Below are 24,473 nucleotides of genomic sequence, written 5' to 3'. Positions count from 1 at the left end.
CATGCCTGGACTGTCTGCAAATACAGGACAGATTGCTGCTGCTGCTGCAAGTTCCCCGCGTTGATTCCACAAGCCATTGCACACATGCGGGTAGAAAATTTCCTCTGTAAAGCAATAATAAAAAGGGAGCATCGCAAGTTGGATCAGACATATCAAACAGGACAACCTGAGAAAGCAGGAAGTAGATAATTATGGGCCAAGCAAAATGCAAAACATGTACATGGAACAGGAAATTCATCATCAAAAAAGCTCTAGTACCCCTAAAGAAGACAGAAGGCAAACACTGCTTCATGTGATACCAGCAGAGGAGTCAGAGATGCGATATCCTATCAGAAAAGTGACAGAGCTACTCATTTTTAGGACCCTGCTTCAAGCCTGCGTAGGTAAATAATCACCAATACCTTCCCCAAAGAAATGTTATTTCACATTTGTCCCCTGAATAACATGAAATGAGGGGTAGTTTCTGTCTTTGGCATGATTTTTACTGCATGATGCCCTTAGTTGCCTCTGTGTTATCTGACTTTATTATTGGCAGCAGGGTAGAGTTTATAACAGGGCAGAACAGTTGCTAAATGGGTTCTAAACTGAGACCTTGAGGCATCTATCATAATTTCATTTAAGTCCCAGATGATTTCCTAATTCAAACTTGTTCTGCTGAGATGGTTGGGGGGCAAGGAGGGTGAGGTTGGGCACAAATGACTGCCATTTCCTGCTAAGGGACACAGCAAAACAAGGAAACAGAAGAGCTCCTGGTACCTGTTTTGTCCACAGGCAGCATCCTTTTCTTCTTCAAGAGGACAGCAGCTTCATAGGATATTGGCAGGCTAGAACTAGAAAGATGTGCATATGCCCAAGCTTAAACATGACACACCACTCAAGGATGTTTCGGCTACAGGCTCAGACCCTGATTCTCCAACCCCACCTAGCCACTGTAGTAGCCACTGGAAATATAAATCCTTGCTCTGCCGATCCAACCATGTTTCAGACAAAGAAAACAAAACCACCCCCAACCCCTCAGCTTATTCTAGCTTCCCACCCACTGCCCTTCTCTCAGCCCTCGTGACAGCCTGAGAGCTGCCAGACAGCCACCAGACTTCCTGCTCACAGGGCCTCTGAGGGAAAAAAATAGTCGGAAGAAAAGCAACTTTGTGGGAAGTGCCTGGCCCTCTCCAAAGCAAACAGAGCATGTCCTTGAGAGGCCCAGTAAGCAGCAAGATGGAAAACATTAGGGCATCTCAGAGCTGGGAAGCGCAAACAAGACAGCCCTCCCCCCACAAAAAAGTCTGCTGCTTTCCCCCAGACCATATACCTCTTCCCCTTTTCATCCCTGCCTCCCTACCCAGAAATTTCCTGGGGATGGGCAAGTTTCTGGGTTGAAACTTTGGTACCCCACTGGAAGTGATTCTCTCCTACCCTCCATCTTTGGGGTTGCTTAAATTAGATGGTGACAGGGAACACCAAAACTTGACATCTAGACTGTTGTTAGCACAGTTCCTGGTCTGGTTTTAACCAAGGCCGATGAACAATTCCTGGGTATCGTCTGGAAATCAACACTGGCTGGGGACCAATCCAGTTTGGATGCAACGCTGTTTCAGCAGGTAGGAAAATGCAATACATGGGGGCAGGCTGTCCCATGTCAGTTGGCCTCTGTTCCAGACAGCAGCACACAGTCACACAGCCCACAAACCTGCTACTGGTTCCTCACCAGATATTCTCCCCAGGGAGAACAGTTCAAAAGAGGCTTATGGTATGCACTTGAACATGTTCGTCGGGAGACAATCTCATGGCAGTAATTACTGTGTGTCCTCTACAGGATCCAGAATCACACACGTATGTGAGCACTTACATGCTTCTGAAATCAGCGTGGTTCTTAATTTCCTGCCAAAGTCATGCAGCATCAACCTTACATGGTTAAGATCAAAACAGAATACATCCCAGTCTCCACCGAAGAGCACCCTGTTAACCCACTGCACTACCAGGGTTTGGTGAGTCTAGTGTGACCTCTTCTCCCAAGGGAGGCTGGTTAGTAGGTCATACTGGTCTCTGTCACCGGCCTCCCAGGTGACATCAGATGCCTTGTGCCCTCCTCAGAGAGAAGGGCAATGGTGCATTTGGGTGCCACCACATCAGAGCGATACATGATTCTGCCTGCCTCCTCTGCTGCCAGTGCCTGAGGGTCAGTGGAGAGGGAGTGCTGGGGCTGGTTTGATTGGCAGCTGGTGCTTTCCAGTAGCTTGAGGGAAGGAGAACTGAATAAGTTGTTTGTGTTAAAGAAATAAAGATGACTCTGTCCATCAGAAGAATTTTGGCTGACCTAATACACACTGGTGAGAAAAACAAACAAAACAAACCCCCAAAAGCCTTTTCCAAGAAATTTCAAAATCTCCTTACATCAGACTTTGAATCTAAAATTCACGGTAACATCTCATTCATTCTACCTCTCCCTGAAGGAGTAAAACTCCACATATGGCTGTTTTGGAACAGTCTCCTGAGGGCACTTTAATATAGAAAATGTAATAAGACCAGAACTGCAATGTATAGTTATGTCCCAGTTTCCTATGACCAGAGCAGAAACTTTCATATGGAAAAATGAGAGTATTTCAGCTGAATCATCTTACACAGTCAATCCCAGTAACTGTTTTTGGTATCTCCAGATTGCTTTCCTGGTGAGATTGGCCTTGTAGGCGAGGAAAGTGGACAAGAGACATTAAGGCCATCCTAAAATCCCCCTGTTACTCCTGGCTGTTCCAGCAAGCCCAGAGATGTGAGAGGAATCTAGGAAAAGATCATCTTCCTGCAGATTTAGCCTTTGCTAAGCATAACAGCCCACATGCTCATGCCACAGTTTGGATCATGCTGAAACATCCTGTCTTTGCTGCAAGATTTGAGACTTTGAGCTCTATAGGGGCATGCAGCCTCCTCACCCCCTGCTGATACCAAAGCTGAGGAAGATAAAATTCACTGCTTTGCTTCTGGAGCAGGAAGGGGAGAAATGATACAGCAGTTAATTCTCCCTGTATCCTAAACAGGTGTGAATGCATTCAATCAAACAGAGCCAAGCCAGGCAGTGATCTCAAAGTAGGTAGGACAGGTCCAGGAAATTTGCGTAAAGAAATGGTTTGAAGAAGAGCAAGCTGTGAACAGCCTGGCCATAGCATGAAGGAGACTAGCCACAGCAGGTACTTGATGAGGAAAGGACCAGTTCTCCAGATGGTCTCCAGATGTTGCTGTGATGTGTACCTGGCAGTCCACACCTGATGGCTGAGAAACTCCATTCAGAAGAGGAGTGGCAAGGATGGACTGAGAAGCCAGGAACAGGACAAAACATTGAAGACACCGGGGAAGGAGTCACAGGTGCCTGACCTTGACAGGGAAACTGACAGCAAGGACCACGTGGACAGAAGGCATGAGGGTCAAGTATCAATCACCCCCCCCACACACACCTTCCAGCCCCGGCTGCCCCTTTCAGGGCAACTCAGAGCTCACACTGTGTAAAGGAAATTACCCACAGGACAGGTGACACATGGAGGGGTCTATGGCACAGGCAGCCTCACAAGCCAAAGACCAGGACAGTGGGTCATCAGTCTCTGTGGGTGCTGGGCCAGTTCTGGCCCCAGGGACTTGTCAGGGGTGACTGAGTACTGCCTAGGTTCTCCCTGGTAGTGGGGTCTCACTGGCTCCTGGCAGTGCCATGCTGTCCACACTGTCAACAAAACGGAGCAGCAGCTTACTCAAGTGCCCTCCCACACTAGTCTCCGCACTAGCCCTGCCATCACCCTTCCCCAGCATGCTCACTCCCTTACTCTTCTTATCTTGGTAGCATCAGCATCAAATCAGGATAGGGACTCTGCAGGTACCTCCATATAGCTGCCCAGGACCAGCTGGGCCAGTCGATGTGCCTGTGACACGGAAATAATGATGCCAATGCTTTGTAATCTCCTTTAGCGTAAAGCACCATCTGACAGTTTGCAGAGAAGGGCAGTATCTTTCACTACACAACACACACTTAGATCTAACAGATACAGCAAACTTCACGCTAAATTAGAGAAACCTTTTCTCTTTATGAAACCAGTTGATATTAAGTTTATAGGAAGAAACAGGATCCAAACCCTGTTCTTCTCAGATTTATCACCAGTGATATTTTGTTTCTGTCTTTCTGCAGATCTTTGGTGTCTTTGTGCTGTTAGGCCCTAAACCAGTGCCTCCTGTGGCTAATGTTGCTGCACCGGTTGCAGCACCTGGGAGGCCTGGCATCAGTTCCCACTGCGAGCACCAGCTCCCCTGTGACACCAGGCAAGTCAATCACATTGTACCCTCTATGCCTCTCTACGCCCTTCGCAAAAGAGCTGTACGTCCTTCTTTCATGTGGATGCAGCCAGGATAAAGAAGGTACACTGAAACTCTGTGACTTTTCAGCTGTATTTGCAAAGCTGACAGCGAGAGTGAACATCACATTTTGTGCTTTTTGTTCATATTCGCTAACCAGATTTGTTCTGGAGCCACTACGAAATGTAAGATCTTCAGGTATTTCTGCTTGAAAGGAGACACACTTTACTTCCACAAAGTCACGATGTCTTTAAGGTGGAAGAGGCTGGGCTTAAAGTGAAGAAGTCTTCTAGAAAAAAAATGGTGCACTCACCTAACTTAATAAGGCTGCGCAACCCGGGCTCTGTACCTGTTCAAACAGGTGGGTAGCAAAGTCCAACTTGAAAGTCCAGCGATTTTACCATCCTGTCCAGTCTCTGAAACTATTTGTCACTGTAGGGAGCCAAAATAACGCTTGAGTTTGGGCACAGGTAACAGAGCCCTAGTTCTGCTGCCAAATAAGCAGATTTACAGCTGCAGAAACAGGAGGTGAAGGCCTGTGCTCCGAGAAAAGAGGATTTGTGCTTGTTAAAATAATACTACTGCTCAAGCCAGTGCTGCTTTTTATGGGACTCCTGCCTGCTGGGAAACGGCCTGCAGACAAAGGTCACCAAACAATTACTGACGGCTAAAGGACAGTAAATCATATGTGGGCTGAAGATGGGAGGTGACAGGAGGTGACAGGAGACACCTTCTCAGGCTTCCTCCGTGCTGGCTGATCTCTCTAACCAGAGACAGGGGCTTTCCGCAGGTATCTGCACAAGGTGTCCTCCAGGCAAGGCTGGGGAGCAGAGCCGTGAATCCCGCTGGCCCTGCAGACCCTGGCGCCTCCCTCCTGCTCGGTGGCGGCGGCTTGTGCGACGCAGTCTGCCGGGGCAGAGCCGGGCCGCGTCGTGCTGAGCCCCTCAGCGCGGAAGAATGAGGCTGGCGGCGGCTTCCCCTCAGGGACGCGGCAGGACGGCGACGCGTCTCCTGAGGGAACGGTGAGGCCGATGGCGGCCCCCGCTGTTGTGAGGGGCAGGGAGGGGGCCCGGGACGCCGCCTCCTCGCTCCCATTTAGGGGGATTTCAGCGAATCCTCTTGTGCGGGACGGCGGGAGGTCCCGGGCCCGCGGCAATGGCTGGCGGCAACGGCAGCTGCTCGCGCCCGCGGCTGCAGCAGCCCGCGCGCGACTCCGCGTGCCGCCGGGGACTGCCGCGTGCCGCGCAGAAAATCAAACCGGCGGGCCGCCCCCGCAGCCAATCGGCCGCGGGGCGGCCCGCCGCCAGCCAATGGGACGGCGGGATGCCAGGCGCTGGCGCCCGCCCCCCGCGGAAGGGCGGCGAGTAACGCTCGGGGCCGCGGCAGGCGACGGCGGCGGTGATGGCTCCGGAGCGCGGCGCCCGGCCGCTCCCCGCCGAGCCGCCCGCCAGCACCGAGGGGCTGCCTAAGGCCTTCCTGCAGAGCCTGCGGACCCTCTTCGACATCCTGGACGACCGGCGGCGGGGGTACGTGCACCTCCGGGAGATCGAGTCCCGCTGGCAGGGGGCGGAGGCCCGGGAGCTGCCGGCCGGGGTGCTGGACGGGCTGCGGCAGGCGGCGCCGGCCAGCGGCTACCTCACCTTCGAGCGCTTCGTGCTGGGGCTCCGCGCCGCGCTGCTGAGCGCCGACGGCGGCCTCCCGGCCAAGGGGCGGCCCCCGGGGCGCGGCCGCGGCGAGCCGCGGGCCCCGGCGGAGAAGGGCCGCGGCGCCGCCGTGAGTGCCTCGCGGAGCCTGGAGAAGCTGCCGAGCCCGCGCGGCGCCGAGGAGCGGCGGGGGCAGAGCGCCGGACACCGGGAGCCGGAGCCGGGCCAGCCCCGCTGCCGAGGTGAGCGGGGGAGCCCCTGCGGGATCCTTCCCGTCCCATAGCGCTGCCTGGTTTCGTGGGGTCGCGGGTTTTTGGCTGGAAGGGGCTGCGGGAGGTCTGTGGCTCAACCTCCCGCTCACAGCAGCGTCCGCGCCGAGGCCTTTATCGCTCGTGCCTTGCAGACCTCCAAGTACAGTTACTACACAACTTCTCTGGGCAGCTTGCAGTCCTACTTGAGGGGATGACTTTCTTGAAGACTGAGGCAGTTTTTTCTGTCTGTTAAACTAGAAGCATCTGGGTTTGGGCTGTTTCAGACCATGAGAATGCACCCTTTTGAGAGAACCTGGCCTGCTTTGGACAGGTATCTCATCAGGGATTTCAGAGTCACAAATTATTAGCGGTGCCATTGCTAGAGAGTGGAGCAGGCAGGGCAGGTTGGGATCCACACCCATGGCTTGGTCTGGTTATCAGGCAGCACAGACCTGTTCCTTCTTTTGGATTTAAAACAACAGTTAATTCCTCCCACAGACCTGATGCAAAACTCTGGGAAGTCAGTGATTTTTTTTTTTATTATTATTATTTTTAGCTTCTATGGGCTTTGATTGAAGCCCTAGATAAGCCAGAATGGAGAGCATATTGTTTGCAAATCCTGGTCTGCCTCAGGTTCCTTCTTCCCTTTATGTTTCCCCTCATGTGGGTGCTTGTCTGTTTATAGTGGTGACAAGAAGAATTAAGGGCTTTACGCTAACATGTCTGTAGTTGTCCTCTGGCATAGAGTCTGTAGGTGACCTTCCTCCTGGGGTGGATAATGAAGCTGATTGTCTCTGAGGGTCACTGGATCTTGGGAGTGGGGAAATGATCTGAAAATTGAGCAGCTTTACTGGTGTGGTAGTTGCAGGCATGAACCAGTCGTATACTCAGGTTCTGTGCTGTGAATATACTTTGTCAGAAAGGTTTGTTTTGTGGTCTCATGAACATTTCTGACAAAAAGTAGGAAAATCTGCCCAAATTTTTGTGTTTGAATAACTGACACTATTACAGCAAGCGCTCAAATGGGAAGGCAACATCAGGGAGGTGTATTTCACTGTCTCCAAATGCTGTTCAGGCAGCTGGGCCAGTGCATGCCCCACAGGTCTCTGACATAGTTTCATCTACAGAGTTTTCCAGCCAGTCACTTCTGACTATGTCCCTTCCTCAGGACCTAGGGGGATGCCTGTACTGGATCTGCCAGTGTCCTCTGCCACTCCTGTAGCAGTGAGCTGTTAGACAGGCTTGAGCTGTCCTGTGTAACTTTGTCCTGTGGCTGCAGTCTGGTGTTAGATCTCCTCTGGTGCATCTGCATACTGGTGCAGAAAGTACAGTTCCTACCCCCGCCCAGCAGTTCGCCCTCCTTCCCTTGTGTTAGATTAAATGACTGGGAGGCCGTGGAGTGAGCTGATTCCATGAGCTGAATGGGTGATAAAAATATTATATTTATATATTCATATGTAAATATACACATGTATTTATTTCTTGGCAGTCACATGATCATTCAGTTTGACAAGACTGGTGGGGGTGCAGGACTGACAAAGGTGGGAGAGGGAAAGCACCATTTTCAGCACCCACCTGCACATATATCAGCCCTTGGGTACTGTGCAATCAGCATGCTAAATTTGGCAAAGGGGGACACTTTCCTTCCCCACCCAGATGTTACTGACATCTGTATTTCTTTATCTGCTTTTTCTGAAATGCTTTGAGATTTACTGATACAAAGCTCTGTGTGAGATCTTGGTGTTTGTTATTGCAACACCTCTGAGCATGATGCCTTCCTTTGCCTTGGTAAAGTATTGTTGTCTGATCTGGTTTGCCTTCCCTTGCCTTCTGGAGGGTGGAGAAGAAATTTTAAACATTGTTAAGATTCTCTGCTTTCCATTTTGCCTCCAGACTAATAACTAGAACTTCATTTAGGGGAATATTATTATGCAGGCTGGTTGTTCTATCATCAAGAATGTAAGTCCTGAAAAACTTGAAAAAAATCCTGCTTGATAAATTGTCATTAAATGGAAAGCTTTCTACCAGAAGGGACCGACCAGACAACTGCCGCAGAGTATAACTTTCTGGCTGTGGACGATTGTTATGGTCTGAAATTATAATGATGGCCTGAGTCTACAGGCAAATTTAGTGCCTAAGCCCTTACTGCCGGCTTTCTAGAAATCAGGGCTGTATTCTAGCAACAGGCCTGAATTTCAGGTTGACTTCAGCTGCTTAGTGAAAGCTATAAGTCAAAGTTATCTCTTTTAGTCCTAGTTCCTGCACAACTGGTCAGTGATACCTTCCACCACAGAGTGCTTTCTTGGCTTGTAATCCAACTGGTGGATGTTCACTCCAACTGGTTGTGAAAGAGTCAGGCATTAACATGGCAAAACTCTGCTCTTTTTACACTGGGCAGAACTGTAGCTGGTGCTGTGTGATGAAAACTGTCTATGGGAGTTAACTGGGTCCAGTAAGTCTACTCTCAAATAGATTATATCATTTGGGCTCCAGGCTATTTTGAGCCTCCAGCTGCATGATGCAGCCTTTGTAAGAACTCTAACCAAGAGCACAGAGATGTTTTACTGGTGCTTGTAAGCTTTAAGAATTTGAGGAAACTCTCTCTGTCTGTTTTTTAAGGGGAAAAAGGTGCTCACGGGATGCTGGACTAGCTCTGCTTTCTGGCCCAGTGTAAATTTGCTTGTGTCAGAGGTGCTTTGCATGAGAATTATGGGAAGATGGCAGAAGTTGGGGCTAGGTGATCTTCTTGGCACTCCCAGGTAGTGCAATGAACCAGGAGCACAGCAACAAAGCACTGTCCCTGCTTTCCCACTCACTCCATTTAAAATAGTGACTTCTACAGGACAGAAGTGCTTCTGAAGAAGTCCCTTCTTGGAGTCAGCTTCAAGCTTTTCCAAAGTTATTGTCACACAGGCAGTGTTAGAGCAACCTGCAGGCCGCGAGCCCTTCTTTGGGTGTCAGCAACAGTGTCTGGGGTGCTAACAGTGTCTGCCAGGCACAAGAATGGCGAGGCTGATATCACAGCCTGTACAGAAGTCACTGGGGCAACTCCCTGCTGCTGGTACTTATGGGGCCTGTCACCATGGTATCTGAGTGCCTCCGTGTTAGGCATATTTACCCCTGTGCTTCCCCTGTGAGAGAACTTTCATTCCTACTGAGAGGTGGGGAAACTGAGGCACAAAGTGATAAATGCCTTGTCCAGGGGGTCCATGGTGCAGTGGGGAGAGGCTAGTACCCTGGGCACTGCTTCCTCCACAGCGCAGCACTTGATTTCACTCCTGTGGTGGCCTGGCTCTAGCAGCTACTGGAGAGCTGATGGCACTGGAGAAAGAAAGGGAATAGTTTTGTGGGTAATCTTCATTGCCTAAGCCACTGCCAAGGACAGGTAGCTGTATAAAACAACCATCAGGTATCTGGTCCTTGGCACAGAAGTCCTAGGCACTTGTTCTGCTTGCTCAGGCTGGACTTATGTCCTGTGGGGAGCAGAGGGGCTCTGGGAAGGAACAGGCCTGTGTTTCATGGCAGAATCTCTTCTATCTCCAGTGAGCAGATTCTGCTCTTTCCCCAGGAAGAGCTGATCCCTTAGCTGCTACATTTTTAGCTCAAGTGCACAGAGCTCCGTTGTTTGACCAGGGGACACCCTCTAATCAGAGGCTCAGGTCAGATCGGCATCTGGGGTCTGTGCTTTTGTTGTGCCAATTTAATGGTGGCACTTCCAGTAATGGCAACGTAAGCCTTTTTAACATGTTTTTTCCACTCTGCAGCTCTTCCCAGGGGTGCTCCTGGCTTTGCTTTGGGATCCCGCTTATCACAGTTACCTGAATTTTTGGGACTGTTCTCCTGCTTCCCAAGCAGGATGTGCTCTAGGTCCGTTAAGAGAATGTGTGCAGCTGCACCGGTCTTGCTGGGTTAGCTGTTCTCCTGATTGCAGAATGTCACTCTGGCTCTGTTCACACAAACTTTTCTGCCAGAATGACTCCCCAGTAAAGCTTTCCCAGGCAGATATGGGTGTATGAAAGCAAAGGCAGTGGGTAAAACAGACAAATGAATGACATCAAAGACCTTTTGTTAACTGAGGCGCCAGGGACCTGTCTACATTAGAGCCCTTGCTGGTAAGAGAAATGGGATGCCGTGATGAACTGCCAGGAGGACTTTTCCCATGCTGAAATTGTCCCTTTTTTCAGTGACACAAAGGGACAAGCTGAGCGAGGTGCTTGTTGTGTAGCTGCACCAGTGCTGGGGCATTGCCTGCTGCTCCCAGTGACCCTGATTCCAGCTCCCATTACAGGACTGGTACAAATTTGGCAGCACAGAGTGTCTCAGTGCTGTGCAGTCCTCCCTGACCTTGTGGCCTTTCAGATCGCTCCATCCTCAACATCAAGGGTGATGCTTGCAGCCTCAGCTCCTTTCCTACCTGTCCCATATCCTTCTTCCTTCATGCCTGGCATGTTCTGCTCAGGAGACTTGTGCAGCAGCCGGAGGTGGTATTCCAGGCTGGGCAGACTTGCACTGCCAGCTCTTCGCATCCTGCCCTGGCACTTCCAGTCCTTCGAGTCCGTCTGCACCAGAAACATGCTAAACTTGTGGGAGACTCCTCTGGCTCCTGGGAGCTAGCTAGTGCCCAGTGTGTGGGAGAAGGATATGGCGATGGGTGAGGGTGCCTGGGAGACAAGTGAGGAGCTGTTCCTAGGAAGAGAATTTTTCCTCAGCTGCTTCACTGCCAGTCTTTGCTTGCCTACATCCCTGCTGTTGTCTTGTGGCTCTTGTTGGAAAATCAGGCCAGGAGAGAAACTCTCGAGGAAAGCTGTCTGCAAAGACCAGGGTGAGCAGCCTAAGCAAGATGGGGCAAACACAAGGCAGGGCCTGCTGGGGACTCAGCAGGGGACTGGAGCAAGAAGGGAGGTGCAGCATACTTGCTGCCTGGGCACATCTAGACAAAGTGCTGGCTGCACCTCCAGGTGCTGTGGTGCCGTGCTTCTTGGCAGCAGGGCAGTTGCTCTGCCAGATCATCCAGAAGTACGGATCTGATCTGACTTGGATGTGGCTGCAGGGCTGTGTTTCTGGTGAATTAGCCAGGACATACAGTATAGGATCTGTGCTGAATTTTTGGCAGCCTCAGGTGCTCGGGCAATTGTTGCTTTGGTGTACTGTCAGACAGCGTGGACAAGAAGTGTCTGATTCAGCCTAAAACTTTCCAGTATAAGTTAATCTGTAAAAATAGGTTATGAATGGATTTGGATCAGCACCACATGTTTGTACCTACTGCAGAATAAGCTGTTGGGATTTTAATAAATTTTTGGAAACCCTATAGCCTGATTTACTGTGTGATTTAGACTGCACACACAGGGCTCTTGGAGTTGGTCACCCCCTTCGGCACCAAGCACATCTCTGGGTGTGGAAGGAAAGTGTGTCTGCTCCAAAATGAGTTGGACTGATCTCCATGGCCATCTCCAGAGCTGCACTAAGTGGCTTCCCCCTCCAGAGGAAGCTTCTTGTGAGACCCTCACCACATGTTTGGAGAAGGAGCAGGTCCTTGACCTGCATTCAGAAGATGAATACCTGGCAGAGTGTGTGTTGCCTGGGTGGGAACCACAGATCCCATGAGGACAGGACAAGGGCAGGCGGTATCATTAATAGTTTAGTTGTCTGTGCTGGGAGTGAAACAGCATTGGAAGCTGCTTGTTCTTTACAGGTGATGGTGACCAAGATCTGTTGCTAGCCTGGCAAAACCATGTAAGTTGTTGCTGAAGTCCAGCCTGCCCATATGGGGATCTGAGCAGGTGCTCTTGGAAGGACTCAGTGCTTCATTCAGCTGCTCCCTGCCAAATCCACTCTATTATCTACCGTGTAAATCCTTTCCTATGGTCTTACCTCTCGCATTCCCACCACCCGAGCATGCCAATAAATTGATTCCAGAAAGGGCACCATGGTCTTTGGATGGCGCTGCCTTTCGGCTGGAGAAGGGTTGCCAAGCTGAGAGTGGGTTTCAGGATTTCTTTCTGAATTTGCCAGGCACAGCTGTCAGCTGGAGAGGAGCTGAAGCCTCCTTTCTTCAGATACGCAGAGTGGCTAATGGAAGTCCCACTGTGATGGCCACTGGGAGGCTTTCATTGCAAGTGACTGGTGCCCTTATGCTTTCCTCTGTTACAGGTGCTGATGCTAAGCCTGCTGGGCCATCCCAGGGAGATGGCGGCCATTCAGGGGCTGGAGATGCTCGGAGGCATCAAAGGGGACGTGCAGAACACCGGAGACACACCATCACCAATGGCGTGGACTTCAGCGTGGTAAGAGGACAGCCCTGTTAAGGGTGGCCAGAGACGAGCTTGCCCTGTAGGGGGGCACTGAGGGAAGGTAGATTGCAGAGGTCCCTCTTTGCTGATACTAGCTCTGTTTGGGCCATGGTTGTGTCCTGCCCACTCTAGCAGTGTGAGCTCTAGGTCTTTGGGTGTTATGGAGATCCTGGTATTTCTTTGCGAGTCCTGCGGTTGCTTCCAAAGTGCCTTCTGTCCTGAAATGTGCAGGACTGGGAGGAGTTATGTGTTCCCTCTGCAGAGTGGGATCAGCCTGTGGAAAGTTGGTTTTTCACTGCATAGGTGCCTTCTCCATTGGCAAATAAACTTGGGCAGGGAAAGACAAACATTTACTCTCACTGTATAAAAGGTGTCCCCAGTCCTGCAGTGATCTCTGCAGATGAATCTCCAGGCCTTTCAAGCACTCCAACACAAGTCACGTATGCTCAGTGCTGGTGAGTGGCTGTGCCAAAGCATGTGGCATGGCAGTATGGGGGCTCTGAACAGTCAGGGCTAACTGTACAGTCCGTTACTTCCACCAAAGCATGGACTGTAGCACATGGAGAAGGAGCCGTGAGGCTCCTGAGAGATTTTTTCCAGTAATCTGATTTCTCTGCATTTAATTTAAGTGGGGAGTCTGGGATCCAGGGATCTACTTCCTTCTCACAGTCCCTGGGTGGAGAGGCTTGAATGAGCTTGCCCAGAACAAAGGGATCTGCACTGCTCCCAAGTGGGATGGAGAGGTTGCCTGGACATGTTGCCCGCAAACCCAAGCTAAATTTTCCTGGAAAGTGAGCCAGGACCCTGTCAGCAGGGTGGATGATCGAGTCCAGGCAATCTCTGGCCTTCCTTGCTTTGTCTTGTGGTGTCCAAGCCATTTGAGAGGCTGTGACTCACATCAGCACTTCCACTTCTCACACCCTGGTGTCATCCTGCTTCCTGGTCTGAGCAGAGCTGACAGGCCATATGGGTGGTCTCTGTGCAGCATTGATTATGACTTTGTGTTGGCCCTGAGCGACATAACATGCTCTCTTGCCTGGCCTGCCCACCCCAGCCTGGGGAGGAGGTGGTTTATGCATGCATGGAAACAAGTTTGCTGGGCTTGTAGCACTCCAAGGAGCTGGGCCCCTCCCTCAGGCTCAGGGAGTCTCTGCGGAGAGGTGCTGATGTGTATCTGGGGAGGGGGATTGAGTTCCCTCTGGTCCTCAAAGCTTTGGTGGCTGGGTGTCACTGCTTTGGAGAGAGGGAGGTTCCATCCTTTCTTGGCAAGGCTCTTCTGCATGCATGCAGCTCCAACCTGGAGCCTAGCACAGGTGGCATCACGGCCATGAGTTCAAAGTCCTAGCTGGTACTGCTGAGGAAAGGCTGGTGGCCAGGGTCTGCCTTGCAGAGATCTGGGTTCTTTTCCCAGCACTGCAACAAGTGCTGTAGCTTTGGGCAACTGTTGCCTTTGTCTTAATTTCCCAAAGTTGTGTAGGTATAGTGGGAGATTTGGGAGGCAGGAGTTCTGCCTCTCTGCCCCCCCCCCCCCCGCCCCCGCTTCCTATTATATCCAAGTGCCTCACTGTCTTTAATGTCTTTCTCTTCCCCGAGAAGGGTTGTCTGTCCCTGTCCTGCAGATAGGAAACCTCCCCCAGCACCAAGGCAGCTCTAAAGAAGCGTTTGGATATTAATTCCACTTCTGAGCATCCAGAGACAGTTGAAACAGGTTTGAATCTGGCAAGGATTGAATCCTTATGCAGAGTAGTGCTGTAATCTCTTATTCTCCCTTTCGCATGATGCTGGGAGGATGATAGGCCCTGGAAAGGCAAGGCACACAGATATCATTGGGCTAATTTGCCTAAAACCCAAGGGGAGATGGCAGGTACTGATGTCCATCCCGCATCCCATGCAGGTGCACTAGGACCTGTTCATCCCTTGATTAGCAGAGCGAAGGTGGGGGGACTGTGCTGTGGCCCTAGGACCCTTTGCACCATGACAGCTGGTGTCTGCCTGGCTCATTTTTTTCACTGAGTCCATTGATTGGCCCAGTTTCCTCATGGCCTCAGGGCAGCTGGGATGAGACCTTCTACGAGAGGCTGAGCTCTTTCATTTGTAGGCAACCTGGGATATGGCACTGTCCCCTCCCCTTCCACCCCAGGCAGCCCCAACCAACACCCGTTATGCCCCTTCCACCTCTCTGTCTTCCTCCTACCACCCCAGAAACAGCCTTTGCCACCAGCTGTCTCCCCTCCTCAGCACTTAGTGGGATGCAATCTGTCCCCTCACCCAGCAGAGCTGATGACATCCCACTGCTCTGTGTGATGCTGCCTCTTCCTCCGGTCACCGTGCTAACTGGCAAGCCTGGAGGGACCAAGGCAGGACAGGCAGTCACAGGCTGCAGCCAGAGCTGGATAGGGGTCCTTGCCATATACAGTACCTTCTTCATGCCCCTCAACAGCCTGCGTAGCACCAAGGCTCTGCATTTCTTCCTGTGGGTATGTCCCCTTCTGTCTGCCTGTCCATCCAAGCATGCATGTGGGTGGCTGTTGTATTACAAACAGCATTTCCAGAAGCAGTGGGGGGCAAGAGCAGCTCTGGGGTAAGGAGTGGCTGGCATGTGATGGTTGGGAGGTGTTGGGGTGGAAGTAAGGACAGAGAAGTGCTGGCAGCCTGGAGAAGGCGGTGAAACAGTCCTGCTTGTCCCCCTCCAGGGAGGTGGGGGGAGATCTGTGCAGGTCACTTCTGAGCTGAATCCTTCCCCTCCAGACATTCTCCAAACCAGCAGGAGAGGTTGCTGAGTGCCCAGCAGCTTCTGAACTTGCCTGCTTGTATGATCAAAATGCTGATGGTGTCTGGAGAGCTGTCTTCTCTCCCTGGTGGAGACTCTGTCTCTCTCTGTGTCCAGACTGTGCCATAGGCGGTGGAGGTAAGGCCACATTGTGGCCTTGTACTCCAGCATTTCTGTCACACAGAGAAGCAAGGCAGGCAGCCCTTTGCTTCAGGGGGTGCTCGGCACACAGTTTGATCTCAGCACAGAGGCATAGCCTCTCTCCCTTGCAGAGTAGCTCCAGGGATGGCTCAGGAAGGGCATAAACCAGGGGAAGGGGCTGATACAGCTGAGGGGAAGGAGACTGTGAGCCCTGGGCTCACTGGGTGAGGGTTGATCAAAAAGTCACTGTACTGTGGTCACTCTTTGTTCTGCTGTACTATGGTTGCTCTTTGTTCCCCAGGGATGTTTTCTCCTTTTCTCCAGCCATCTCCATGATTTCCTGTTAGCAGTGCAGTGACAACAGGGGGTGACAACAGAGCAGGGAGACTCCATGTCAGCTGGGGTGCAGACAGCAGGAAGCTGCTGCAGTCCTGCTTCTGCTGCCAGTGCCTCCACGTTGATGGAGGGGCTGAGCAGCCCATGCTGCAGCAGTCTTGCTGGCTGGACCACAACCTGACTCAAGATGCAGGGTTATGCTGTGCTTAGCCCAGAGAGTTGGTTTGGGGTTTAGAGCTCCACTTGTTATAGCAACCCTCCAGACATAGCAAGGATACACACCCATGTCTCCCTCCAGATTACTCTGGTGCTTGAACCTGAAAGACTCAGCAGATGCGCTCATAAGAAAGGTGTACTGTGCTCTGCTCAGAAAAGCCTTGGTGGGCAAAGTAAAGGGCAGAGCAGGGAGCCGGGTAGAACACGGCCATGGATTTTGCCCAGACTTCTAATCTGTGCGATCAGCTTGGCTGCTTTCTGAAAGCCATTTGCATTCAAGCTGCTGATTGAAGCCTGCAGCCTCAAGAGCATTTAGAGAGTGTCTGCAGGCATAGTCTTAGTGCATCCTTGGATAAATGACAAAGAGAGAAGCTTACTTCTCCTGTAGTGAGAGCTGCTGAGGAGCAGACCTGGCTCTCTGGACAGGAGGGTGGAGATGACCTCACTGTTCTTTAGTTGTTGCAGTTATTCTCCCAAACTGGAGCACTCTCCCTCAAACCAGGATGAGGCAGTGGCCATCATCCCACTCCTCCGTAGCTCTTCATGGGGAGAGGGGCTGAGACACCTGCTGGTAACCAGGTTCCTCTGTGCCTCATGAAGAAAGCAGCTCCTTGAGCTTGGCAAGGTCTTGGGCTGGACTGGAGAGAATTGCCTGGGCTGCGAGCTAGGTCACTCCTAGAGGCCTTCAGACTGGGGATGGCAGGACAGTGTTTCTCAAGGCTTGGCTTCAGCCCGCTCCAGGGGTGATCCTGAGCACTTTAGTTCCAGGATGGGAGGCCCAGTCTGCATGCCTTGGACCTGGATGAGGAGGGGGCATGTTGTGTCTGTGTACTGTCTTGCAGCTGAAGCATATGAAGGACCTGGAACAGGAGAAGGATTTCCTGCTCCAGGGTCTGGAGATGGTAGAACGTACCCGGGAGTGGTATCACCAACACATCCAGTTTATGCAGGAACGCCAGAGACTCCTGGGGAAAAACAAAACCAACACTGTGAGTCTGGAGCTTGTTCTGTAGGTGCCAGTTTGCTTGGGAGGGTCTGGGCTGCCTTGTGGGTTGGGAGAACTCAGCTGGGACTTCTTGGTGTGCTCAGCGTTGGTCTGACTCTGCCCCACCCTGACTGCTGGGGGCAGAGTCCATCCAAATGTGTCCAAATCGCTTGCCCAGGAATCCTAAAGGGGCAGTGAAGGAGCTGGGGTATGCACACAGGTGAGGTTTGCTGGGGAGCTGGGACCAGCCATCCCTTGGCAGGTGAAGGAGGGTCACAGCAGATTAGCCTCTCTCTCCTGTAAGAGGCATCAGTGGGGCCCTGCTACAGCAGATTTCCCAGACGAAATTGCCCAGTGTGGAGAGTGGGTGTCCCTTCCCCACAGTTTGGCATGTTCTTCCTGCTCACTCGCCAGCCTTGGGACTCTCCCCTTGGACCTACTCACAGACTTCCCAGGGTAGGCAGGGGAAGTCTCCTAATTCCCCCACACGTGTGGATATGCCCTTGGCGTGTCTGGCTGGGCTCTGCTGTTCCCTGTTCATCTCCCATTAGGCCACAGACAGGGTCAGGATCCCCCTCTGAACAGGACAGCCACAACCTTGGCCTTTGTGTTGATTGTGTCATAACTCCGGATCTGAGCCAGAGATTTCCCCTGTCCCCATCTCTCTGAATAAATCAAGGGCATGTCCTGTTGTCTGCATGAGCTTGGCACTGCCAAGTGTACTGGGCTAGCTGAGATGTCATCGGCAGATTGGTGCCCAGGTTCTGAGGGGTGTGTGCAGAGGGGACTGGAGGCCAGCAAGCCATTGAGTCCTCTCTGCAGGGCAGACTAATTCCCTGAGAGCTGACCCCGTAACACCTCCCAGCCTCTTCTTCCACATCTCCAGGACTTCCTCCCTGATGGCAGCCAGAGCCACCTGGGGCGCCTGCTCCCTAAGCTGCAGGAGGTGAACCGCAGCCTCAGCGACCTCCTTTCTGCTGTGGGCAAGGTGAGAGTGGTAGATTGGCAACTTGCTGTTGTCTGTGTGAGCTTGGGGGCCCTCCTTGTCCCCCCTTACACTGCTGGAAGGCTGATGCTGGAGCTGCCAGAGCTCCCCCTGGCTCTGGGGAGAGAGCTTGGCTCTGTTGGCAAGACAAAGGATGGCAGACAGCCAAGAGGATAGTGCAGCTGGTCGCAGGCTGGGCTAGAGGATTCTCAAGACATTTGTGGGGCTAAAGCAGGTCCCTAAAAGGTGTAGGCATTGTGTGAATAAGGAAAACATCCTGCTGAGGTACTGAGCCTGTCCTCTTGGAGATGGACATCTTGGATGCCAGGCCACAAGGGCTCCTGGCAGGTGTAGGGCATGCTGGCAGGAATGCTTCCTGTCTCTGTCTAGAAAAGCCTTGCTGGAGACCTCCTGCAATGACCTGTGCTAATTGCACTGGCAGGGTCTTAATCCTGTGCTGGACTTCTCTCGGTTCCCAGCCCATCAGTTCCCAGCCTGCTGTAGAAACAGCTGTAATTCACCCCTTCTGGCTTTGGAGACAGGCTGGGGAAGGCCACCAGGAAGACTTACTGTCTTATTTTTCCCTTCATCCTCTCTTCAGCCAATGAACCCTTCCTCAGCTCTGAACAGGCTGGGCCCTGCAGCCCCTGTGGTGTCCCCAGCCTCAGCAGGGTCCCGGCAAGCCATCAGTATGCTGAAGGAGCAAAACTGGCTTCTCACCAAGGTGAGTGGGGTTCAGAGAAGAGGCTGTCTTGTCCCCATTTGGGTGCTGGGTGAGGGCACTATGGACATGAATGGCGCATCCCTGCTATAGGAAAAAGACTTTGTGACAAATTCGGCCACAAGAGGGTGCAGATGTTGCAGCTTGGGAGGCGCAGCCTGGCTCTCCAGGTCTGTTCAACAGGGCTGGTGGGGAATGATTGCAGATGCCCCCTGACATCTCTGCCAGGGCCAGGCTCACTAGGCAGGGGTTCACATCCTAGCACCTGCAGTGAAACCATACACTGACTGACTTGCAAACAGCGCTTTCAGAGTGCATGTGCGTGCGTGGGTGAGGGGAGCAGCAGCTGGGCCTGGCAGCGAGAACTTGCACTGTTCATTGGATGCCCCAGGAGGAAGAGAGCTCTAAGCAGGCATTTTCCTTCTCTGTCCTGTGCAGGAAGTGACTGACAAGAGCGAACGCATCACCCAGCTGGAGCAGGAGAAATCCGCCCTGATCAAGCAGCTCTTTGAGGCCCGGGCCCTCAATAACCATGAAACAAGCCAGCTGGACTCCACCTTCATCTAGTGTCTGTCTCCCAGAGCTCCCACTGGCCCCACACTTGAGCTCTCCCCTGGGATTTCATGGGGCTGGGGTTCTTGCCCAAATCCCATTGCATCCATTGCTCCTGGTGTTGTATCTCAAGGCCTGTGGAGGTCCAGAACTGACCGTGGTATGTCTGCATGAGGAAGCCAGAGGAAAGCACTTCCCTGATCCTGCTTGGACAGGTCTGGGGTGTCTCCCCTCTTTGCTGTGCTGCTGGGCTTGGTCAGCTGCACCACTTGCAAGCTGCTCCTTTTCTGCCTCTAAAACTGACTGCAGTGACTCTATCCCCTACCCTGTGTCCTCTGCTGTGCTGGGTGCTACCTGCACTGTCTTTGTGGGGTTGGGGTGGGGGCCTGCTGTACCCTTGGCCTGATTTAGGCTGAATTCTGGCTGCTTTCTGAAAAAGATATCATCTTTAACACTCCAGTTGGCATCTCCAAGCAAGCCTGGCCACGGAGGGACAGCCTGTCCCTTGCTTATGACTCTGTTAGAGGACAAGATTGAAAATCGGTAATGGGGCAAGCATGGCCTCTCCCTGCTACCCAAGTTCTGCCTGCCACTGCAACCAAACTGGACTAGAGCAATACTGGAACTGGTGCTCCTCCTAGGATAATCTGTCTCTCCGGTTTGGAGTAGTGTTGACATAGTTGTTTACACATCTGCAGGCTTCTGTAGTAAATGAGCCATAGACCCAAATGAGATCACATGTACCTCTGAGCTGCTGTTTCAGGCTGTTTGCAGATTCAGGCAGACACTTCTGAATCAATTTTGTTTTACCTGGCAAATGTTTTCTTATGACTGCTAGGATTATATTTTTTTGTGATTACTTTAAAAGGAGAGATGATGTCCTACAGCATGAGGACTACTGACAAACCTGATTTCACAGAGGGGCTTTAGAAGTAGGGTTCTTATCTAACTGAACATGGGTGATGAAGAGGAGGCTGATGGGCTCTTTCCTTTGCACATCTCCAAGTGGAGAAATGGCAGCTTTGTCTGTCCTGGTGTTGTACCCAGGCTCCCCTGGGTGACATCCTGGGTGTGAACTGCACCCCTCTCCAGGTCTCTTGGGGTGATGGTGGTAGTCTAAACATGTCACTGTTGGACTGGTGCATCTTGAGATATTTCTTCCTTTCCCCCCAGCTCAGTGGCTGGGACTGAATGGTGTCTTCCACTGTGTCTTGACAGTTTGTATTTATGGTACTTGCATAGGAGATCCTTGTGAATCCCCATGTAGCACAGGCCTGGCCCTTTGTATCCTGGTCTGGCCCAGGATATTTCTCTCCAGGGTTTTCATGCTCTGACTCTCCTAGCACAATGCTGTGGCACAATGCACTGAGCTGGGTAGAGGGTTCTGGGCCTGCCCTGCTCCAACATATTCAGCTCTGACAGGCTGAGCGCTGTGCAGATCAGTTCCTTTCCCACTCCTGGGAAGACGCTGTTGCCCGTACAGCACTGTCTGTCCCATCCAGCTCCGCTCTCAGAGTTGATCTCGAACTGCAGCTGACTGCAACACATGCAGTCCCTGCTCTTCCCTGGTGTCTGCTGCCCCTGCCAGAATGGGCATCAGCAAAGTGCCAGGGAGAGGGAGGAAGAGCCAGGCCAGGATCTGTTGTGTCCCATGGCTGCAGGAATAGGATGTTATTTATCCCCTGGGCATTAGTTCATCCCATCTCTTTCATGATGGGAGTCTAGTGCCTGTTTTGCCTAAGGCTTAATAAAAATGAACCCTCCTCATAACCTTTCTTTAAGGATAATAAAGTGGGATGAACTATTTAATTTATCTGTCTGTCTCTGCCTAACTCAGCCTATCTTCTACTCTGCTGTGAGCCTTGAAGTTCCTGACAGCCCTGTCCTGAGGGATGGGGAAAGAGAGCTGAGGCTGTACAGTCTTGGCCTGAGCATGAGGAGCCCGGTGGGCCCCTGTTGTAAGTCACATTCCCATGCCCTTTCCCTTCCTCTTGGGACTCCCCTGAGACCTGTGCTCCCAGCCTGGAGCTGGAGATCTCCCTGTCTTTTCTTGCTGCTGGTGGATGGGACTGTGAAGCCCCCTGCACCCTCTTTCCAGTGTCTGTACCCACTTCATCCTGCAGCTAGTAGCTGCATCTGGCTGCTCCTCCAGAAAATGTGCTGGGTGTTCATGCTCCTCAGGCGGTGCTGGGTTAGTTCACAAATTTTGATGTTATTAACATTATTTCACTTCAAGCAAACCACACTGGAGGTGGTGCTCATGACTGTGGGTAACTTGCAGCTGTGGTGGTGGTGCCAGGCAGCAGCTCTGTAGTTACACTGGGATCCTGAGGGGACCTGTGTCTGGCAGCTGCTTCTGCCCTGCACCAAGGGTGGCAGCACCCACACTGGGCAAAGTGAGGCAGCAGGTGACTACTTTTGTACCTTAGGTACATGGGAGCTCCTGGCTGGCCTGGGTTCTGGCAGTGAGCTGGGATCCCCTTGCACACTATAGAGACTGACCTGCTCCCCAGGCCCTGTGGGCTGCTGCTTTTTGTGCTCAGCAGAGCTGGGCACTGCTAGGGGGGGAACAAATGCCAGCGTGCTCCAGAGGATCTCTGGCTGCAGGAACTTCCTCCCATTGCTGCTACCGTCCTCTTGGAGCAGGGCTGTCCAGGGTGCCTGTGCCAAGCCTCCAGGGCTCGGGAGAGGGATCTTTGCAGCGGTGGCTTTCAAGTGGCAGCAGCAAGTCCCAGACAGGGTGAGGAGGGGGGCGATAATTGCCTGCAGTTACTCTGTTTCACGCCTCTCCTTTGATGTGAAGCCTGTGAGGTCTCTTAAAGGAAAGAGAGGTTCATTGTCCCTGCTCAATGCCCCTCTGTACGCTGAGCCATGAGCAGCTCTGCTACTGCCCTTGTGCTGGAGCCTGCTTCTGGTGAAGGAGAACGGTCTGTCCACAGCCCAGGGCAGTGCTGGCCTCAGGCCCACTTCCCTGTGAGACTGCTGCTGCCTAAATGCTCCTGGCAGTGGGCTTGCCCTCCTGAGGATGTGACTCTCCCTGCCAGGGATCAGGGTTGCCCTGCAGGGAAGCAGAGCTGGGAGCTGCAGGTCAACACTTTGCCATCTCTGACCATCCAGCAGCACGCTCTGGCCATGTTGCTCCTGGCTCCTGACGAATCTGGTCCATGCCTAATCCTCACCTGCGTGCCAGAGGCCATGTCCTCTTCGCTCCCATTAAATGTGTTCAGTGGTTTCTTTGCAGTTTAGCAGTACAATTGCTGGACTAGGAGCCACAAGACCTGGGTTTTATCCTTAGGTCTGTAAGCAATTCACAGGGTGATGTGGACATCTTCCCCTCTGTTTAGGCTATATTCCCTTTACAGCCTCGCTGTGTTTGCACAGATCTAGTGAAAGCATGTCCAGGGGCTCTGATCTCACCTGAAAATCACTGCACGTTCTCCAATACAGGCTGTGAATCATCCAGAGTGGGTCTCAGCTGCCCCTATCTATGGCAGCTCCAGACCTGCTGAACCACCTAAATTCAGCCCCTTTATGCTTAAGGTTGTGAAGATCAAGGTGCAACAACAGGTAGTCAACACTCAGGTCTGTGTGTGTGTGTCACAGGCCCTAGAGAGCTGGCTGCACGGTGTTGCCTGCCCCAGGGTGAGACTGCTTCATCCCTACGCTGGAGCCTGGTGATGGGATGCTGTTATCAGGAGAGGGGTGTCTGCAGAAGGGTGTGCTTGGCATTTACCTGAGCTGTGACCGGGGTTGCGGGGAAATGTGTCTGGCCCCTGAGCTGCCCCAGGGGTCTGGAATCTCGTCCTCTTTCTCTCTCAGTGATGTGGTTTGGGAAGGATCCAGTCACTCAGGTCTATTTGTAGTTTCTTCTTCTGCCCGCTTCCATGCCCTTCTCACGCCCTCTAAGACCGGGCTGGGTGCCCAGCTAACCCCCCTTGGAGAAGGGCCACTCTCCCAGCAGAGCAATTATTTCAAATGCCTGCAGGAACGGCCACATTGCAGGCCCCCAGCCTGTACATTTTGTGCTTTTGTTTTTCTTCCCTGACAAACAGCTGTTCTTTGCCCAGCGACCTCCCTTGCTGCCCTGGGCAGTTTGCAGCAGCACAGTGGCTCCCGTGCTCGGAGAGCACTGTTGCACTGCCCACACTTTGTGCCTGCTATCCTGCTCTTCTCTGTGCCCCAGCTAAAGCAAATCACTTCGAAAAGAGCTGAAGACATGGTGATCTGGAGAAGCCCCTGGTTCCCAGGGCAGTGAGTTGGTCCCCCGCACTAACCCATGTCCCCAGGAACGGGTGCCAGGCTGTGCAATGAGTGCCTGGCTGCTGCTGTCTGCACACTTGCTCTCTGAGTAGCTAAAGAGCTTCTAGGCAACTGGTGTTTCTCCAGCTCGACAGACCTGTGAACTGATATGCGGTCACTTCCCACTCATCTCCTTGGTCTCTCATTGTAAGGTGTTTTCTCCAGCTTTAAATCATCTCTGTGCCTTGATACCACTGCATGCTCCAGCCCTGCCTGAATCTCAGGCTCCAGCTGGCCAGGGCTTTCCTGCTTTCAGCAGATGTAAAACTGCCTCCCCTCAGCTGCATTAACAATGCTATGTCACGTGTGCTCATTGCTCCTCTTACCTGATTGCTGATTGCCTGCATGGGATGGTTTCATGTTTTTCTGCTGCTTGAGGCTCAGCAGAGCAAAGTTTTGGAGGCTACCAGGCTGTGAGGGACTGGTTCTCCCTCATTTCTGCTGGTGTAAATCAGAGGCATCAGGGATATAACGATGGAGGAAGGCTCGCTTCTGCTCTGTGGGCGAGCCAGTGCCTTTGCTGCCCCATCCCAGCTCATTCCCACGCCAGTCAGCCCATGGGCCCTGCTGCGGCAGTGCCAGGTGCCCCCATGGTGCTCATTGCTTGGGCATCGAGCACCAGCGACAACCATCCTGGACTCAGCTCCAAGCCCTTCCAGCTCCCTAGTGGGTCTAATGGATCCTGCTGGGGCCGCGAACCCCAGCCTGACCCATGTGTTCACCACTGCCTTACAATAGAGCCTTTTCCAAGGTACAGTTTATTGAAGCCAGATGCTCCCTTCCCAGAGAAACCTGGAGTGATGGGAAGAGGAGAGGGTGGGGTTCCCAAAATTCCTGGTTTGCTCTGCAGCTGCATGCTGTGGGGACCGTGACTTTATTCTCCCCATTACATAAAGATGCAGCTGCATCTGGCAGATGTCCACATCATTTTTCTCCCTTTGTGAGGAGTAGCTGTCAA

At 52.4% G+C, this 24,473-nt stretch overlaps 1 protein-coding gene across 2 annotated transcripts; it reads left to right on the top strand.

Moving 5' to 3' along the window:
- Window positions 1-5,712: 5,712 nt before the first annotated feature.
- Window positions 5,713-21,029, top strand: SAPCD2 (suppressor APC domain containing 2). Of its 2 annotated transcripts, none has more exons than XM_013954458.2 (6): window positions 5,713-6,211; window positions 12,371-12,504; window positions 16,816-16,962; window positions 17,845-17,946; window positions 18,545-18,667; window positions 19,103-21,029. In XM_013954458.2, the coding sequence occupies exons 1-6, from the start codon at window positions 5,728-5,730 to the stop codon at window positions 19,229-19,231; spliced, it is 1,119 nt and encodes a 372-aa protein (XP_013809912.2). In that variant the 5' UTR covers window positions 5,713-5,727; the 3' UTR covers window positions 19,232-21,029. The 2 variants fall into 2 exon arrangements, with proteins under 2 accessions (XP_013809912.2, XP_067165222.1); XM_067309121.1 differs by having other exon boundaries at window positions 17,824-17,946.
- Window positions 21,030-24,473: the final 3,444 nt, after the last annotated feature.

The sequence above is a fragment of the Apteryx mantelli genome, chromosome 21 (assembly GCF_036417845.1).
Source record: "Apteryx mantelli isolate bAptMan1 chromosome 21, bAptMan1.hap1, whole genome shotgun sequence".
In the NCBI taxonomy this organism is placed as follows: Eukaryota; Metazoa; Chordata; class Aves; order Apterygiformes; family Apterygidae; genus Apteryx; species Apteryx mantelli.
This window is presented reverse-complemented; position numbering and strand designations above follow the sequence as displayed.